Source organism: Lissotriton helveticus, chromosome 2_2 (genome assembly GCF_964261635.1).
Source record: "Lissotriton helveticus chromosome 2_2, aLisHel1.1, whole genome shotgun sequence".
NCBI classification, from domain to species: domain Eukaryota; kingdom Metazoa; phylum Chordata; class Amphibia; order Caudata; family Salamandridae; genus Lissotriton; species Lissotriton helveticus.
Genome location: NC_136060.1, coordinates 328562038 through 328583440, shown reverse-complemented (window position 1 = coordinate 328583440; position 21403 = coordinate 328562038). Strand labels below are relative to the sequence as shown.

Sequence of the window (21403 nt, the reverse complement as noted above, 5' to 3'; positions counted from 1 at the left end):
CTTTTTTTCCTATGGCAGCTGTGGGGGTTGCAACACAGACAAAGGGAGGGTGAAGGTGGGAGGTAAGAGGCAACACTGAAAACAGGAGGATGAGGTGGAGGGAAGAGGCACTTGTACAACAGGAGGGTAGGGAATCGGAGGGAACAGGCAACATGGTCAGCAGGTGTGGGAGAAAAGAAGTAACATGGAAAACAAGGGTGTGGGAAAGGAGAGTAGAAGCAGTAAGGACGACTGTTTGTTGAGAAAGAATAACAGTATCTAAGTAACAGCAGCATAAGGGCCTTAATCAGGATGAAGCAATCAATACTTGGTCCACGCTGTAAACGGAATACGAGGAAGTAAAGCAGGCATGCCCTTCCTATTAGGAGGCAGCACTGAGAGTTACAGTGAATCACACAAATTGTATGCAATGGGCATGCCCCAAGCTCCTTCTAGTAAACAATATCTATTGCATGCAAAATTGTATGCTATAGGAGCACATGTGCCACTACAGGCAAGACCTAAAAATGAGCCTTTTAGTAAAAGCATTTGTCTTCAACAATTTCTTTTTGTTTTGTTAAGAAAATGGCCTCAGTGCTGAAGTGGAGGAGAACGAAGATGCAGATGAGAGCACAGTGAAAGGTACTGTCATCCATTTGACAAGGTCACTTACTTCAACCCTATTGTTCACCCCCCAGGGACACACAGATGGATGCTACCCCATTTCTTGTGTTTCTGTCAAAGATTATTATTTTTTCATACCAGAGATGTTATCCTCCAGTCAAGGAACTATTCAGATGAGAATACTAATTAAATTATTAATTGAAACCTAAAGAAGAGTTTTATTCCATGTTCACCCATGGCTGTTTAATTATTGCCTACAACACTACATTTTTATATTGACTGCACAACTTTTTTTCGCGTCCAGACGAACTGGGATTGGACATTCAAATTGCATGTGAGATTGGTGCCCATCTGAAAATTAAATATGTCTTAGCCACATTAACCTTTGTCTATTCAAGAGCTTGTTTTTGTTACGTTATCCTTACCCTTTAGAGTAGTGCAATAAATAGAAGTTCCTGTGGGGCCTGAATTGTGTTAGACCATGTTACCTCTGAATGGGAAGGCATGTAAGATCAGCAAGGTTGAAACATGACTGTAGTTGCTTATGTTCCATGTCAGAGGAGAATGACAAAGCAGTTCTGCCTGCACTGTCATGTTTTATGCATGGGGTAAAGACTGATTTCATTAGGCTCCATCTTCAATGCTGGAACGGATTCAGATCTTTGTATTGAGAGTAATTACTACTGTTTTATATGAATTCATGTGTGTTCAACCATCACGTTTGGGCGTTTTGACAATTGTAGCAGGATTCTTTGCGAGTGATGAAGACTGGCACTAAAGTTTGTCATTATTGTCAGATAAACTCACAATACTCTTAATTTTGAGGTGTGGTAACCTAAAAGCAAGCAGAGTAAATAGGTGTTTGTTTTGCATTGGGTTGGAAAAACTATTTGCCTCAAATGACAATCCCTATTGCCCAGTTCCATATAATTCAAAATTGTTGATCTCGCAGCCGTTAAATTGCAATATAATGACTTGTGATTTTACTGCCCCTATGTCGGGCGCTGAAAGTGCTTGCCCACATGAGTAGCAAGCTACACGTGTAGGGTATGTGGTTGGAAGGATGTTGTTCAAGTTTTGATCCCATGTGTTTCCATGTCATGTGCGACAACCATCGAGATGCTGTTATCGTGTTATGTTATTTTATGTTTTTTATGTGCTTAGCTGGTTACTGCACTGGGTTACTTGTCCAATCTGAGGTTTTGTGTATAGTTGTGATCCTGGACTGGTTTGGTTGGATGAAGGAAGAGAGAAGTGCCGAGATCGGTTTGGATGAGCTTTTGATTATCATCCCATATCCAAGTGTCTTTAAGAGATGTAAAGAAGCAGTTGAATATTTAGGCCCAGCAGCGTATGGGCTATATTAAAGTCCAACAAATTGTCCAGTAATGTGTGACAGATCTCTTCAGTTATTCCATTTCTATTTATTTGGTGATGTTCGTTTTTTTGGCTGTACCGTGCGGAACAACCCTCATAGCAGATATGTCTTATGTGAACATAAGATGTATAAGTTACATTTTGTCGCTGGTCTCTGTGTATTATGTTTTTAGTATTATTGTGGGCCATAACTATTATATATGGAAGTACAGAACTAAAGAATGCCATGGCGAACCATAGGTCAACCCTTTTTTTTCCACTAATGAAAGCTGATTGAGTTGTTTGTGATTCTTGGCCTTTAAGCTGAGGATCGCACTTGCGGGTGTGACTGTTTTCTGAGCTCTGTAAACAGGATCTGGGTGATAGAGTTAATCTAGGAAGTTGGTGGCCAAGGAAAGTGAGGAAAAACAGTGGAGTAGACAAGAATTGGTTTAATCAACAAGAGAATGGTACAGCAAGAAACTATGTGCACTACCGCTCATACCACATCATGAGTTCTACCCCCAATCATAGATCTTTTTTCAGGATGTCCTTGTCTATGAAACAACTACCCAGAGCATGGCTCATAGCCTAGGAGCTTCAGTCCTTGTTGAGAAAATTGATGAAATCATTCCAACTTCTTACTTTGATATTCACCAGGCAAATCAAGGGAAAAGTAAAAAAAACAAAGCTGTTAATGGTCTCAACACTTTTTTCTCCATCATGGCTCGTTATTACTCTGTTACTCAAGTCCTCCTCCAGACAGATATAACTTATTTCTCCTGTCTTCCTGGTCAGGGCAACTAGTATGTTCTGGAAGTACTGACTCATCTTCTTTAAGAGCAGGACTTTGCCTCTCAACTCATTGCCAGAATTATAAGAATGAAGGGTAGGGGGAGACCAGGAACAGACCTGCATCTTCATATGGTCTTGTCCTAGCTTTACATCTCTTGTCTTGCTTGCTTCTCAACATCTTTAGGTGTTCATGGAATAAAAGATTTCTATCAAGTTCAATAAATCTGCTAGTCATGTAGCTTTTCCTTAAGTTTATTATTTCCACCAACAAGATCAGCTGCTTACTCTATCAGCAACTGCTTCTTCACCACACTCCCCAGTATTCCATCTCCATAGTTACCCAGGTTTCATCATGCCACGTTCCATATGATGAGAAAGCAAAGGAGACACAGGTGATCGAGGGAATGTGGAACAAATCAAACATTCACCTCCAGTCAAGAGATCTGGGTTAAATCCATCGTTCTTTTGCTCACCATGCCTCCCCAGTTTAGACCCAGCCATATGCAAATCAGTCTTGACCCTATTTATTTATTTTAAAGTTTTATAGAGTTCGAACGAAACCTGTGATGGGATCAGAGCGCATTACAGGATTGACTGGTGCTATACAAAATACTTAGGAGGGGAGGATACCATTGGGATACAAACGGGTAGATGCATTCTACAAGAAAAAGAAGCAGTCTCAAATCCCAGATAAATTTGGGATAAAAACAGGTACATACATTATAGAAGAAAACAAGCAGTCTTAACTCCCGAGTGGGATGCCCAGAAGTGCCGGGAAGGTATCATCCGGAAAAGCAATGGATAATGCCGTAATGGTGGGTGGAACAAGGTCGCTGAGGTGATTGTAATGCGATCATTAGGCCAGGAATTTGCCCATGTCCTCATGCGAACAGTCCAGCCCGAATGACAAGCAAGGCCTTCCCTGGATCAGAAACCAGCATCCTGGGAACGGTTTCAGGGTATAGTCCCTCATCAGCCAGGCTAGTTTGAATCCAGGGGCACAGTGAGTCCGGGACCCACTTCTGGGCATACCTGCCGCACTTAGGCCAAGAAAGCAAAAGACACACAGGTGAGCAAAAAAAGATAGATTTAGGGCCAGATGTCTGTAATGGGGGTGAATGTTTGACATTGTTCAGCATTCCGTCCATAAGATGTTAAGTTGTAATTTTTGCATTTGCCACCCCGGGTGGGACGGATATGCCCAGACTTGGGTCCCGTGCTCTCCATGCCACTGGAGTCAAGCTAGTCTGACTGATGAGGGGTGATACCTCAAGACTGGTCTCTGGAAACTTCCATGAAACATCTTGTATATATTATAAGCTCAACAATATTCTTCTAATAGAAGTCTATCTCTCATTCTGTATTCTAAACTCCACACATATCTCCCCCCCCTTTCACACACTAAAAACAAAAAACTAAAGAAAAAAGTGCATTGACCTATATAAATATCATGACCTGCAAATACTACACAACCCAAATCATAAAATTTGGTTAATATTTTTCTAATTGTGCTTTTTCGTACCTACAGAATATTGATCATAAGTTTTGCTTGGTATTTTCCTAATTCTTGTACTTTTCCATAACATCTGTTTGTCTGTGCCTTCCAATTGTTTATCCATGCCTAACCCACTATTGATTTCGTTAATTTTTGCCAAACAAGCCATGTTCCACCATTGCTAGTTTTAACCGCCTGATCTTGTATTTCTGTGATACAAGTTGGCTCCCAAAATTTTGACTTTCCTTTTTGCACCAACAATGGATATGACATGCACATAATCACCTTCTGCAAAATTCACACAGTCTTTCTTGACCGCTTCAATTTTTCACATCTCTCATTACTGAACCTATCACTGGTACTGTTAGTCCTGTTTGATTGACTCAATACATCAATTTCACCACCCAAGATTTTGGATTTCCAAAATAGATTAAATGCCGAAACAACTTTCCTGCCTATCATTAACTCAATTTGTATAGTTCCAGTAACCGAGTGTGGGGTTGTCATATAAATCCATACCACACATCTAATTGCCATATATATATATTTCTTTTTTATACTGAAAAAAACATAGGTTTCAGGGACGTTCTAGTTAGAAATTAGCAAATTAGCATTTAAAAAACGTTAGAAATTCACTGAAAAAACCATAGCTTTCAAGGACTTTATAGTTAGTTGGAGACTTCACTCGTACAAAACCATAGAAATTTGGCCTTTATAGTTAGTAGACCTAACTATAACTCGCGCCCCCGTAATGCACTGCTGATGAAGTCACATATTACATCATTCATGACATGGTCAGTGACATCATCCACGTGATCATCTGATGCACCTCCTCATACCCTAATAAAACCTTTCATACACCCACTCTAAAAAAACAGACCACCAATATCGAAACCCTAGACAGACCAATAGCACAATACACACAGTCATACACCTATACAGCCACGGCTATAGCCACTCATACACCCATATAGACACTCACACACTGCCACTCACCCAAAGCGTTACTCCTACACCTGGTCAGTCACACTTATCACACACCCATTTCCTTGCTTATACAGTGATACAGACACCACCGCACTTATTTATACAGATACTAACACATACTTACTCTCTTTAACAATCACTCATAGAAACACACACTCATCCATACTTATTTATTTATTTTAAAGTTTTATAGAGCACGAACCAGACCCGTGAGGGTATCAGAGCGCTTTACAGGATTGAAGGGTGGTATACAAAATACTTAGGAGGGAAGGATACCATCGGGATACAAATGGGTAGATACATTCTGCAAGAAAAACAAGCAGTCTCAAATCCCGGATACATTTGGGATAAAAACAGGTAGATTCATTATAGAACAAAACAAGAAGTCTCAACTCCCGGGTGGGATGCCCAGAAGTGCCGGGAAGGTATCATCCGGAAAAGCCATGGATAATGCCGTAATGGTGGGTGGAACAAGGTCGCTGAGGTGATTGTCATGCGATCGTTAGGAGAGGAATTTGCCCATTAGGAACATTTTGGTCTCCTTTTTAAAGCGTGCCAAAGACGAAAGACTTCTGATGGTGGGCGGGAAAGAGTTCCATATTCTTGGAGTGGACCCAGAGAAAGCCCGATTGTAGGTTTTTTTGTTCGGAAGCAAGCTGGTTGGAGCAAAAGGTCTCTGGCAGACCAGGAGTTTCTGGCTCCTCCGAATATCATGATTTTCTGGGCGAGAAGTGCTGGGGAATTTGGCTATAGAGCCTTGTGAGTAAGGCAGGCCAGATTAAGTTGGTTTCTGGCCTTGAGAGGAGGCCAGTTCAGAGCTTTAAGGTGGGGAGAGATTTGGTTGGATTCCTTTGAACTAGTTAGGATTCTAGTGGCAGTATTGAGGCAGGCTTTCAGTGGGGCCAGAGAGTTCTTGGGTAGACCTGCGAGAGTAGAGCATCCATATTCTAGTCTGGAGATGACTAGTGCCTGGATTGCCGGTTTTTAGGTCGGGAGTGTCGAGGAAGGGTTTCCGATTTCTTAGGTAACTCAGGTGAAATCTGGCAGTTTTTGCCATCGAGTTGATATGTAATGTAATGTAATGTAATGTAATGTAATGTAAGCTGCCGTCTAGGGTTATTCCTAGGGATTTAGCAGAGTCCACAATGGTCGGAGGGCAGTTTAGTGCTGATAGCCTTGATCCATTCCTGGATGTCTGGATTGGTTTTGGATACTCTTGCAATCACTCACTCTCACACATAGTCATTTATATACTCCAACAAGCACATATACTGCGTTACAACATATGTAGTTACTCATACATGCCCCACTGAGACATAGACATCTACTCCCCAACACACAGATACACACACACACACACCCATACAGCTGTTTCCATATGCACTCTTAAACCCATACACCCAGTGAAACAACCACTCACATATTTATGAACAGTCACACCCACCCCCACCCACAAAGACGCTCAGGCACCCATACAGGTACTCAGACAACCAATAAATAACCCATATAAACACTCATGTAGCTACTCACCAAGCCATGCAGCCGCTGACACCCCAACTAACAGACTAGTAAAGACATTCACACAGTTTAGTCACTAACCCATGCATTCATTAACCCCTTCGACGCTCATGACGAGCCCAGCTCGTCATGGAGTTTCCATTGATTTCAATGGAAATTACATTGAAGTGGTACCAGGGGCTCAGCATCCAAGTGGTTAAGACTCACTTATACAGTCAGTCACGCACCTACTAAATCATCCATTCAGACACTCATATACCCACTCATACTTCAATACACCTTGGCATATATATATTTATATAAAACACATTTTTATACTTTACAGAAACACACATTCACTGAATGATGTCATCAGTGATGTAATTTGAGATGTCATCAGTGATGTCAATGAGCATGTCATGAGTGATGTAATATGTGACGTCATCCACAGTGCATTGCGGGGGCGCAAGATATCGTTAGGTCTACTAACTTTGAGGGACGAATTTCTATGGTTTTGTACGAGTGAAATCTCAAACTAACTATAACGTCCCTGAAACCTATGGTTTTTTCAGTGAATTTCAAAGGTTTTTCAAACGCTAATTTCTAACTATGCCTACAAAGGTAGGACATGTAAAGAAAGAGGAAGAAAAGCGCCGAAAGAAGCAAGAAAAATGCATAAAGAGGCGACAGAAGTCCAGCAAGACAAAGAAAAGTGCAGGAAGAAGAGATGTGGAGAAAGAACCAACAGAGGAGCAGAAAGTCCTCCTGTGCGTTTTTCCTGATGGATACTGGTGGTAACTGACTCTGACTAACCAGGCCTAGAGCCAGTGCTATGCTAAAAGACACTTAGAATACAGTGAAAACACCTACATACACTAGGGAACACTATGCGTTGGGGTACCCTGTGATTAGCATGACCTCCTCTGTATTTGCCATGAGTTAAGGCCTGGGTCATTACATACGTACACGAGTAGTGACTGGATGATTAGAGTGCTACAAGGAGAGTGCATGGTGATTTTATAAGTGCTTGGGTTTTGGCGCAGTGGTTGGATAAGCACATAGGATTGGCTGGGTGATTGGAGGACTACATAGGTAGTACCAGGGATATTACTGGACTGCATAGGTAGTCCTCAAGGTATTGCAGCAGTGCATGTGTTAGTGACTGGGTCATTGCATGAGTACTGAGTGGATAATTAGAGTTATGCGAGGAGAGTGTGTGGTGAATTTATAAGTGCTTGGGTATTGGAGGAGTGTTTGGATTAGTACATAGTAGTGGCTGGGTGACTGGAGGAGTGCACAGGGAGTGACAGTGTGATTGCGGGACAGCATGGGTACTACCTGGGGAATTGAAGGAGAAAATGAGAAGTGTGTAAGTGGGCATAGGACTGTACGGGTAGGGCATATGGGATTGTAACAGTCATCAGTTAGTGCCTGGATCATTGCATGAGTACAAAGCTACTGACTGAAAGGTTAGAATACTGCAAGGAGAGTGCCTGAGTGAATTTATAAGTGCTTGGGTATTGGCGGAGTGTTTGATTTAGTACATGGTAGTGGCTAGGTGCCTGGAGGACTGCACGGGGATGACAGCGTGATTGCTGGACTGCATGAGTACTACCAGGGGAATTGAAGGAGCGAATGAGAAGTGTGTAGGTGGTTAGAGGACTGCATGGGTAGTACACAGGGATTGTAGCAGTGCATGTGTTAGTGCCTGGATCATTGCATGACTACATGGGTAGTGACTGGATGATTAGAGTACTGCAAGGAGAGTGCATGGGGAAATTATAAGTGCTTGGATTTTGGCACATTGGTTGGATAAGGACATATGACTGGCTGGGTGATTGGAAGACTGCATAGGTAGAACCAGGGAGATTACTGGACTGCATAGGTAGTCCTCAATGGATTGCAGAAGTGCATGTGTTTGTGGCTGGGTCATTGTATAAGTACATAGGTAGTGACTGGATGATTAGAGTGCTGCAAGGACAGTGCATGGTGATTTTATAACTGCTTCGGTTTTGGCAAATTGATTGGATAAGTACATGGTGCTGGCTGGGTGATTGGAGGAGTGCATGGGTAGTGACAGAGGGATTTACGGGGTGCATGGGTACTACCTGGGTAATTGGAGGAGTGAATCAGTAGTGTGTAGGGGGTTAGAGGTCTGCATGGGAAGTGCTTAGGGGATGGTAGCAGTGCATGTGTTAGTGCCTGGGTCATTCCATGAGTTTATGGGTACTGACTGGAAGATTAGAGTTACTGAAAGGAGAGTGCATGGTCAATTTATAAGTGCTTGGGTTTTGGTGGAGTGATTTGAAAAAGTACATGGTGCTTGCTGGGTGATTAAAGGAGTGCATGGGTACTGACAGGTCGATGGCTGGACTGCATGGGTTGTGCTCAGGGTATTGTAGCAGTGCATGAGTTAGTGCATGGGTCATTGCATGAGTTCATGGGTACTGACTTGATGATTAGAGTACTGCAAGGAGAGTGCATGGTGAATTTATAAGTGCTTGGGTTTTGGCGGAGTGATTGGATAAGTTCACACATTTCACACCAGTCCTGCCTCTTCTCTTCACCACTGTGCAAATGCGTCCCCTGGCAGGTTCTAAGTTAGGGAATTAATCCCCCTTGAATCCTGAGGGTCCCTGGGAGCCAACTAGCCCACCATGTACCTCCAGTAAGCGCCACAGAGCTGTGTTGCAGAGAGGTGGTCCAAAGCCAAGCCCCTTTTTACACCTCTCTGCAACGCAGCTCTGTGGCGCTTACTGGAGGTACCTGGTGGGCTAGTTGGAGCCAAGGGACCCTCAGGATATAAGGGGACTTAATCCCCCAACTTACAATGGGACAAAGGGCCAGTTTGCACAGTGGTGAAGGGAGGGGTGGGGCCTGATGTGACAAGTGTGCAAACGTGCCCCGTGACGTGTTTTAAGTTGGGTAATTAAGTCCTCTTGAATCCTGTCGGTCCCTGGGGCCCAACTAGCCACCAGGTACCTACAGTAAGCACCATGAATTCCCCAACTTAAAACGCACCACAGGGTGTGTTTGCAGAGTGTTGCTGGGAGGGGGGGCGGGGCCTCCAGCACGATGCCTGTCTTTTTTTTCTTTTCTTTGTTAGAAGGGGGGCTGTGTGGCCACCCTTCTTTTTCCTTGTTTTGTGCTCTGGGGACCCGATCCCCCAGGGCCTGACCCCTTTTTAAAAAATAAAATCTGAATCCTCCCGTGGCCAATCCCGGCCCCGTAGACCCCATCCCCTGGGGCATGACCACATATGTATATTTGTATTAACAAGCAAGGCTGCGTGGCCCCCCCTCCTGAGGCCTCTATTGGTACGAAGACCCCATCCCCCAGGGCCAGCCTTTATTTAATTTTGTTTAAATTTATAGAGATGGGGGCCACGCCCCCCTCCCGGGCCACTTCTAACCCCGGAGACCCCATCCCCTGGGGCTGGCCCTAACCGTTGTGGAGCCCCAATCCCCGTACGGTCCCGCCAGCTCCCCGTGTCCTGCGGGAGCCAGCATTGCTTTTCCACACTGGGAGCTGCTGACATGCAGCTCCCCGTGTGGAAAAGCAATCTGCTTTGGATTTGAAAGAGAGAGCAGTTTTCCCTGCTCTCGCGGCTCCCGCCCTGACATAGGAAACAGCAGTGTCCTGGGGGTGGGCACTCCGGGACACTACAGGAGCCGGCCCTGGCGGGTGGCGGTCCCAAGAGCCATCAAGGTCTCCTGGAGGGGGGCCGCGCGGCCACCTCCCTTTGTGAAAATAGCCCTGGGGAGGTGGTGGGGCTTGGGGGTCCATAATGGACCGCCCATTTAAAATTTTTAGTGCCATGGGGAGGTGGCAGTCCCCGGGGCGTGTGGGGGGCTCGAGCCCCCCTACACAGGTTTGATAATGTCCCGTGGGGGGGGGGGGCTTGGAGGCCCTCCCAAAAATTAAACAAGCCCCAGGAGGTGGCCCCCTCCAGAACCTGGATACCGACACAGGGACTTCGATTTAAAAACTCTATTTTGTTTCCTGGTGTGTGTGTGTATATATATATATATGGTTGTGGTGTGCGCAAATGCTTCACCCCCATTTTAGTGACGAACTGTACCCCATTGTCTGTTAAGAGTTCCTCCGAAACTCTTTTTTTTTACTGAACACATGCTGTAAAAAGTGAATGACCATTTTAGTGTTGGGTTCAGAGATGCCTCTTACTTCGACCCACCTTGATAGATCTATCAACAAAACAAAATACTTCATGCTATTTGTTAACACATGAAAAGGTCCTAAAAAATCCACTGCTACTCTCTGCCATACTCTGTGTTGACTCAGTGCAGGTCTCGAAGTTGTCGATGTTGATGTAGCAAAGTGCTCCTTTTTAGGTCTCGCTGAGCCAGTGCGCTTGTGCATTGCTCCGGCCAGAATTATGTAGGGGCTCCAGGAAAGCCTGCCAGAGGGTTTGGAATGCGGATTATGGCCAGTGCATGTGTGCCAGGCACGCGCTCACTATTTGCTCCCCTGCCCCCCACATCAGACTTGAAAGGAAGCTGCTCGCACACCACCATTTGTCTGAGACTCGGCATCAGTCTTCAAAGGAAACCCCCCCCCCCCTCATTAGACTTTAAAGGAATGCGCTCCCGAACTTGCTGCCTCGCTCTCGTTAGCCTTTATTTGCTTGTTTTGTGTTGTGGCTGTCTTTGGCAAGCTTATGAGCTACATCCTACTGAACCCCGACGTATTGCAGATTGCTTAATTGACCCCCGTTATGTCATGCAAAGCAGCTACGATTTCAGCTCACTATTTGGCATACATGGAATTATTGCATGTACAGAAGGCAAGCAATACAGGTTTGTATCGTCACAACTTTTTTTAAAAATCTTCATCGTATCTGCTCCAAGTGTTTTATCAGTAGCATCTTTTAGCTGTTTTTGTAGTAAGTGAAGTCAACACAGCGTTATTTAAGAAAAGCTGGTTTATTTCCGCTTTTAACATCACCAACAGCATGCCGCGTTCATCTGGCTCTGAGGTCAAACAGCATCTTTGACTTGCCATTCGAAGTCTTGCCAGGATCCGCTCTGTGTGAGAGTTTACATTAATTTACATCACTTGCAGTATACATCTCATGAGCTAAATAGTGCACAGTAACACGCGCTGGAAGTGCAGAAGATGCCATGCCAGCATTACACCCCCAAACCCCAAAACAATATAAAATAAACTTTACATGTCTATTTCTTAATACCTAATAAAGTCATAACATATTAAAGGAACCTTCCTGAAGCGTGAACTACTCATATTTTCTTCACTATTGAGACTAATGTCAGCATGAACAGATCCTGAAGGCCACACTTGTTCACTACTCACACTTCCAGAAATAGTGGCTGCATTCACACGTCATATGGCAGCCAATGCGCCCAATCTTTGTTATCCACGGAAAACTACTTCGGTTGCATGATGTTTGCTTGTTCAAGTGTAATCTTCATTAGTTTTCTCTAGTTTGCTTTCCTTTCCACCCCTCTCTTGTCTGTCATTCCGTATTTCCTCTTTGCCTCTCTTTACATTGGCGGTAAAACAATTACAAAGAATTTGACAACTATAAAACCACACAGAAACATATAAGCCCCTCCACACAGACTCATGAACACTTTAACAGTACAGATGCATACACACACCTCAATATTTGCACACGCCCCATACATAGACACAGCCACACTTTTCTCCCATAGACACCACTGTTACAAATCGCCCTTAACACATGCAACTCTATAGGTTTGCATTTTTTGCATTTATGAAAATACATACAAAGCTCCGCCCATGACAGTGTTACCTCATACCTCTCTGTTAACTCCCCTTTCCGGCGCGGTGCCGACACCCCTGTTTGTTCCTTGCTATTTTTATGTATTTTTATGACACTATGCTCTTTGTGCGTTTGGCCCACGAAACTATTGGTCAGCTGGCAGCCACTACCGTGTAACGTTCACAGGAGGAGTGTGCATTTCCCCCAGGTAGAATATAACTCAATACTACACAATATTGGATGGTGTTTAAGCAACCGCAAAATACATGTTTAAAAAAAAAAGTAGACCATGTATTATTTTTGTATCCATTTGTAAAACCAGCAAGAGCTCCTAAAGAGGAGTGCCGGGCAGCTAACTGACGAAGATTTGTTTTTTTACTAACACTTATATTACTTGATTTTTGCCTACTGTAGTTGAAGAAGTCTGAAAATAATTACTAAGAATGGGTGAAATTTGCGAATTCGCGCGAAATCGAATTCGCAATCCGTGAATTTGTGCGAATTTTTGTTTTTTTGCGTGTTCGCGGGGTTTTTTGCGTGTTCGCGGGGTTTTTTGCGTGTTTGCGGGGCTTTTTGCGTGTTCGCGGGCCACTTGCATGGCGAAGCTACCCATGCGGTCGTGTATGGGCACAGCACCCTCTGGTTCATCACTGCCACCCTCTGGTTCACCACTGCCACCCTCTGGTTCACCCCTGCCACCCTCTGGTTCACCCCTGCCACCCTCTGGTTCACCCCTGCCACCCTCTGGTTCACCCCTGCCACCCACTGGTTCAGCACTGCCACTCTCTGGTTCACCCATGCCACCCTCTGGTTCAGCACTGTCACCCTCTGGTTCACCACTGCCACCCTTTGGTTCACGACTGCCACCCTCTGGTTCATCACAGCACCTCTGGTTCACCACTGCCACCCTCTGGTTAACCACTGTCACCCTCTGGTTAACCACTGTCACCCTCTGGTTAACCACTGTCACCCTCTGGTTAACCACTGCCACCCTCTGGTTAACCACTGCCACCCTCTGGTTCAGCACTGCCACCCTCTGGTTCAGCACTGCCACCCTCTGGTTCAGCACTGCCACCCTCTGGTTCAGCACTGCCACCCTCTGGTTCAGCACTGCCACCCTCTGGTTCAGCACTGCCACCCTCTGGTTCAGCACTGCCACCCTCTGGTTCAGCACTGCCACCCTCTGGTTCAGCACTGCCACCCTCTGGTTCACGACTGCCACCCTCTGGTTCATCACAGCACCTCTGGTTCACCACTGCCACCCTCTGGTTAACAACTGTCACCCTCTGGTTAACCACTGCCACCCTCTGGTTAACCACTGCCACCCTCTGGTTAACCACTGCCACCCTCTGGTTAACCACTGCCACCCTCTGGTTCAGCACTGCCACCCTCTGGTTCAGCACTGCCACCCTCTGGTTCAGCACTGCCACCCTCTGGTTCAGCACTGCCACCCTCTGGTTCAGCACTGCCACCCTCTGGTTCACCCCTGCCACCCTCTGGTTCACCCCTGCCACCCTCTGGTTCACCCCTGCCACCCTCTGGTTCACCCCTGCCACCCTCTGGTTCACCCCTGCCACCCTCTGGTTCACCCCTGCCACCCTCTGGTTCACCCCTGCCACCCTCTGGTTCACCCCTGCCACCCTCTGGTTCACCCCTGCCACCCTCTGGTTCACCCCTGCCACTCTCTGGTTCACCCATGCCACCCTCTGGTTCAGCACTGTCACCCTTTGGTTCACGACTGCCACCCTCTGGTTCATCACAGCACCTCTGGTTCACCACTGCCACCCTCTACCGAGACCTTTTGTGACGCAGCGGCAGCACAAAAGATGCGCCATGGTGCTGGGTATTAACAACGTGACGCATCTGAGAGATGCGTCATGTTGTAAAGCCCTGCGCCATCAGGAGGCGTTCCGGCGCAGGGGAGGGCATTCCTGCGCAGGAACGCCTCCTAAAAGTGGCTGAGTGAAATCTACAAGATTTCACTCAGTCACTTTTAGGCCAATGCTGCGTCAAAACCCTGCGCCTGCTTGAAGCAGGCGCAAGGCTTGATGCAGCATTGGGGAGATAGGGCCCCCCAGAGCATTGCTGGAGCTGCGTCGCAAGCGCGACGCAGCTCCAGCAATGCGCTGCAGTTATCGCACAGATCCGTGACGCATCTGTGCCGTTTTTGCCACATGGTGCGTCGCATTGTAAATGCGGCGCACCATGGGTGGCGGAGCTACGGCGCACAATAACTGGCGCATCCCCGGGGATGCGCCAGTTATTGTAAATCTACCCCTATACATTTAGCCAACGAGGGAGCACTTACTGATTAGACAGTAGAAAGTACTCCAGTTGAGTAGAGGTATTGCACAAAAGGGTGGCATCTTCGTGGTCAAACACGCAGGGCAGGATTCATTCTGCCCCCTGTTCGACTCGTTTTTGTGCCCTTTTGCCCTCTGTTAGACTCGTTTTTCCCTTGTTTTTCTGCCCTCTGTTAGACAAGTTTTTTGTGCCCTTCTGCCCTCTTTTATTCCCTTGTTTTTCTGCCCTTCTGCCCTCTGTTAGACAAGTTTTTTGTGCCCTTCTGCCCTCTTTTATTCCCTTGTTTTTGTGCCCTTCTGTCCTCTGTTAGACTGGTTTTTGTGCCCTTCTGCCCTCTGCATCACTACATCATCACTCAGCGCTACCCCAGCATCACTCAGCACCACCACATTATCACTCAGCACCACCACATTATCACTCGGCACCACCACATTATAACTCAGCACCACCACAGCACCACTCAGCACCACTACTGCATCACTCAGCACCACCACAGCATCACTCGGCACCACCACAGCACCACTCAGTGCCACCACAGCATCACTCCGCACCACCACAGCTTCACTAAGCACCACCACATTATCACTCAGCACCACCACAGCACCACTCAGCACCACCACAGCACCACTCAGCACCACCACAGCACCACTCAGCGCCACCACAGCATCACTTAGGGACGCACTTAACCCAGTGGCAGGTGGTTCGCGTATGCTGTGGCAGTGTTTGGTGGCTCTCTTGCTTTTTAAACTGTAATTTTTAAAACTGTTTTTTGTTCTTACCTCTGCTGCCTACTTTCCTCTGTCATCCCCCAGCTCCCCTAGCCTCGTTCCGGCACGGCTGAGTGCCGTTTGAAACCGGAGGGCTGACGGGGTTGCTGGCGCAATATTGGAAAGGGCAGTTGAGGCTTGGTTAGCGCTGCAGCTATGGCGCTCCTAACCCATTTAAGGGACGCCCCATGCGCACGCGCAGCGGACGCACACATCCCAGTGGCAGGGGGTTCGCGTATGCTGTGGCAGTTTAAACTGTAATTTTTAAAACAGTTTTTTGTTCTTACCTCTGCTGCCTACTTTCCTCTGTCAAACCCCAACTCCCATAGCCTCGTTCCGGCACGGCTGAGTGCCGTTTGAAACCGGAGGGCTGACGGGGTTGCTGGCGCCATATTGGAAAGGGCAGTTGAGGCTTGGTTAGCGCTGCAGCTATCGCGCTCCTAACCCATTTAAGGGATGCCCCATGCGCACGCACTCAACCCAGTGGCAGGGGGTTCGCGTATGCTGTGGCAGTGTTTGGTGGCTCTCTTGCTTTTTAAACTGTAATTTTTAAAACTGTTTTTTGTTCTTACCTCTGCTGCCTACTTTCCTCTGTCATCCCCTAGCCTCGTTCCAACACGGCTGAGTGCCGTTTGAAACCGGAGGGCTGACGGGGTTGCTGGAGCCATATTGGAAAGGGCAGTTGAGGCTTGGTTAGCGCTGCAGCTATCGCGCTCCTAACCCATTTAAGGGACGCCCCATGCGCACGCGCAGCGGACGTGCGCAGCGGGCGTGCCGAAGGCAAGCCCGTCTGCGCCCGTCCGTGGCCCGTCGGGGCTAGGGGCCTCCCACTATGCCCGTTTTTTAACTTATTCCCAATAGCAACTTTGCTCAGTTCAAGGCCCCTGGCCGCTAAGTGCCTCTACCATTGAGTATATTGAAAATCTTGGCCTTAGCCAAACTAACTCCTCTCCTTCCCTGCCTCCCCATACGCCACCTCTATCAACCCCTCTAACGACTTCAGCTGCCCCCCCTGCTCTGCCCTGTCCTGCACCGGCCATCTCAGCTTTCCTCCTTAACACCAGGTCGGCCGTCAAGCATCATCTTGAACTATTTATCTTTTTAGACACTGTCAAACCAGATCTCTTGTTTCTTACAGAAACCTGGTTTTGCCCAGATTCGCTGCCTAATGTGCTAGCGGCCCTCCCTTCTTCTTATTATGTCCTACGTGCCGACCGGCCCGTGGGAAAGGCCGGAGGCGGTGTTGCCCTGGTTGTCCGCTCCGGACTCCATTTCCAACTGTTATCATCTCCTTCCATTATGGCGGTCGACTGTTTAGTTGTACGGTCGGCCTCCTTTCACACCCCCATTACGTGTGTACTTGTTTATGACCCCCCTCAGCAGACACCGTATTTCATCTCTGCTATCCAGGATTTGCTGGCTACTCTAGCAGTGAACAACTCGTCTGTTTTACTGCTGGGGATTTTAATTTTTGGCCCTCTGACCCGGCTGAGGACGCGATGTCGAAAGAATTCACGGAACTCCTCCTCAGTCTAAACTTTTTATCACACATCCGTACCTCAACCCATGTCCGAGGTCATATTTTGGACCAGCTCTGGTCACTCCATATACCTGTCTTCCCCCCTGTTGTCACACCTTGTTCCTGGTCCGATCACTTCCTGGTTTCCTTTTTTTTTTAGACCAAAGTCTTGCTAAAAGACCCCCTCTTCCCAGAGATACCTGGGCCCGCAACTGGAACCAGGTAGATGTACCCTCTCTTTGTTCCTCTCTCCTAGCTTCCTGTCCCACTCTTACTGACCTATCCCCTTTATCCCAAGCAGACACCATTAACAACTGGCTGTCCACAGCGTATGACCAAGTGGCCCCGCTAAAACGCGTCAGAACCAGGCGTGTACATGACGCCAACAGATGGTTCAACGCAGAGCTTAAGAAAAAGAAACTTACTGTGCGGCAGGCAGAGCGCGCTTGGAGACGCGCCTACTGCCCCGCACTGAAACTGCAATATATTTCCGTATCCAATGAATATAAAAAAGCCATTCTTCTGGCCAAGACCAACTATTTCTCCTCAAAAATCCTCTCGGCTGAAAATCAACCCAGGGAAAATTTTGCTACCGTCCATGAGTTGGCTTCCTCAGACAGTCACCCTTAAACCCTCCCCTTCCCAATCCATCTGTGACTCTCTCAATGAGTACTTCATTGAGAAAATCGTTGCCATCAAATCCAACATCTCACCGCCCCCTCCGTCTTTCACTGACCCCCAACCCTCATCCAATCCGTCTCACCTGGATCGCATTCCTCCTCTGACCAGGGAAACCTTTTTGGCCTTGATTACCAGAGTCAAGTCAGGATCCCCCTCCGACATTTGCCCGGCATATATCTTAAGGGAGATTTTTATAGCTTGTCCCTTGCCTCCTCTCACAACGATTCCCTGACCCAGAGCATCGTCCCTGACCTTCACAAATCAGCAATCATCCCTATTCTTAAGAAGCCTGGCGCCGACCCGACTTCCCTTCCTAACTACCGCCCCATCTCTCTTCTCCCGTTCTTGGGTAAAGTCCTGGAAAGCCACGTCACTAAAGGTCTGAGTGCTTTTACGGAGGATAGCGGCAGCCTAGCCCCCTGCCAGGCGGGCTTTCGTCCATTCCACTCCACTGAAAAGGTAGTTCTTTCCGTCATGGACAAGCTCAGAGAGGGGATGGATGTCAACGTACCCCAGGCACTGGTCCTTCTTGATTTGTCCGCCGCCTTCGACACGGTTGACGATTCCTTCCTTCTTTCCCGTGTTTAGGCTGCCGGCATTAGGGGACATCCTTTGGCTTGGCTTACCTCCTTTCTGAGTGGCCGCACGCAGGCCGTCCATCTGGCCGACTTCTCTGCACCCCCACGTAAGGTTCAATGTGGCGTTCCTCAGGGCTCTTCCCTTTCCCCCCTCCTTTTTAATTTATACATTTTCCCTCTCATTTTTGGTTTACAGCGGATGGAGGTCACGGTCTTCAACTACGCCGACGACCTCCAGCTCATCTTTAACCTTTCTTCCTCCCCTGAGTCCATTCACAATTTCCAATCGGTTATGATTTTTATCAGGGACTGGATGAACTGCAACCACCTTAAGTTAAATCCAGATAAAACGGAACTTCTACTCACAGGTGGCAGCTCCAGTCCCTGGACCCCATTGTTTTGGCCTTCTTCCTTGGGTACCCCTCCCTCACCTTCCTCCTCAGTCAAGACACTAGGGATCACTCTCAACAACCACCTCACTCTTCATTCCCAGATTAGCTCAGTGGTGTCATCCTGTTTTTTAGTTCTTAGCACCATTCGTAAGATATCTCTTTTTTTTTTTTTCTGCTCTCAAATTGATCCTATTGGCCATGGTCTTGTCACGCCTCGACTACAGCAACATCTTGTACAATGGGGTCCCTGCCTATGATCTTCGGCGCCTTCAAATGGTCCAAAACGAGGCTGCTCGTCTCATTTATGGCCCCCCGAAATTCCACCACGTAACTCCTTTACTTAAATCCCTGCACTGGCTCCCCATCCAGGAGCGCGCCCTCTTCAAGATGGGTTGCACGACCTTCCAGGCTCGCGCTGGAACTACTCCAGCCTTTATCAATTCAGCAATCAAAATGTATGCTCACAGTAGGGAACTGCGCTCCTCTACTCAGTTCCTTCTGACTGTACCCCGTTTCAGGAAGAAAAAAATCTGGGGGCGTGAAGTTTTCCGTCCTCGCACCCACCTTTTGAAACACCCTTCCTTGCACTATTAGATCCACGCTCTCCTATCTTGACTCTCGTAAAGTCTTGAAGACTCTACTTTTCTCACAAGCTTTTCCGTCCTAAGTCTCCACTCTTTGCCCTCCTGGGTCTGCATCCTTAGCGCCAAGGAACCGCCTGGTAGTCGTGCGCTCAATAAATATCTTTAACTTCAACTAACTCAGCACCACCACAGCATCACTCAGCGCCACCACATTATCACTCAGCACCACCAAAGCACCACTCAGCACCACCACAGCACCACTCAGCACCAATCAGCACCACCACAGCACCACTCAGCGCCACCACAGCATCACTCAGCGCCACCACAGCATCACTCAGCGCCACCACAGCATCACTCAGCGCCACCACAGCATCACTCAGCGCCACCACAGCATCACTCAGCGCCACCACAGCATCAATCAGCGCCACCACAGCATCACTCAGCACCACCACATTATCACTCAGCACCACCACAGCACCACTCAGCACCACCACAGCATCACTCAGCACCACCACAGCATCACTCAGCACCACCACAGCATCACTCAGCACCACCTCAGCGCCACCACAGCACCACTCAGCGCCACCACAGCACCACTCAGCGCCACCACAGCACCACTCAGCACCACTCAGCGCCACCACAGCACCACTCAGCGCCACCACAGCACCACTCAGCGCCACCACAGCACCACTCAGCGCCACTCAGCGCCACCACTCAGCGCCACTCAGCGCCACCACTCAGCGCCACCACAGCATCACTCAGCGCCACTACAGCATCACTCAGCGCCACCACAGCATCACTCAGCGCCACCACAGCATCACTCAGCGCCACCACAGCATCACTCAGCGCCACCACAGCATCACTCAGCGCCACCACATTATCACTCAGCACCACCACAGCACCACTCGGCACCATCCCAGTATCACTCCGCACAACCACAGCACCACTCAGCATCACCAAAGCAGCACCACTCAGCGCCACCCCAGCATCAATCTACGCAACCATTCAACAACAACTGGTTCAAATATGTTCTCTCAATGTTTCAAACTTTATTACCAATGTCACAAAAAGATGTTAATATTTCACTTCTGTTCTTGGATTTTCGTCACAATAAAATACACTGAACATAATCGTCACAAAAGTTATTTACAAAAGTTTAAGCTATTGCCATTATAAATTAAAATCACTTTTATTTAAGTGTTAATTATTTAAAAAAATTAAAAGCCATTGTAATTTTTAATATCAATACAGCTAAGTCACGTAAATACAAAACATGTTGCATTACAAATGCTGTAGGTGTCACATTTGGGAAAGTTATAACTATTGGCATTGTAAATGACAAAGCTATTAATTTAGCTATTTTCAAAACCAACACATAAATAAAAAAAAATTGTCATTTACAAGACCAATAGATCAAACTTTCCTAATGCGAGACCTATTGCATTGCAAATGCTTGTTTTTATATCTATTTACAACAAGGGGTGGTGATGGACAGAGTCTCTGAATTAAGCAGAGTACTCTCACCCAGTCAAGAGATCAGGGCTAGATCCAACACCGTTTTTTAGCTCATTGCACCATCCCAGTTTCAGAACCTGGCTGTATGCAAATTAGTCTGTCCCTGGCCCAGTGCATCATGGGAACAGGGCAGACCAGACTACAAAAGCCAATTCTTACACTGGGAAGGATACAAGCTTCCGGGGACCGGTTTCTGGCATTACAGCCGTCTTCGGCCCGGCTTGCTTGAATCCTGATGGTGCAATGAGCAAGGGACTCACATCTGAGTATACCCTTCCACGCTTAGGGTGGACAAAATTATTTACAACAAGGGGTGGTGATGGACAGAGTCTCTGAATTAAGCAGAGTACTCTCACCCAGTCAAGAGATCAGGGCTAGATCCAACACCGTTTTTTAGCTCATTGCACCATCCCAGTTTCAGAACCTGGCTGTATGCAAATTAGTCTGTCCCTGGCCCAGTGCATCATGGGAACAGGGCAGACCAGACTACAAAAGCCAATTCTTACACTGGGAAGGATACAAGCTTCCGGGGACCGGTTTCTGGCATTACAGCCGTCTTCGGCCCG

General features: G+C 47.3%; 1 protein-coding gene across 3 annotated transcripts in view; it reads left to right on the top strand.

Annotated features, from left to right (window-relative positions):
• LYAR (Ly1 antibody reactive) overlaps positions 1-21403 on the top strand; it is a 135345-nt gene that overhangs the window by 85065 nt on the left and 28877 nt on the right. For all 3 annotated transcript variants that reach the window (XM_078678483.1, XM_078678480.1, XM_078678481.1), the window contains exon 7: positions 562-621. In XM_078678483.1, coding sequence (XP_078534609.1) covers positions 562-621 — 60 coding nt within the window. The remainder of the gene's footprint in view (positions 1-561; positions 622-21403) is intronic.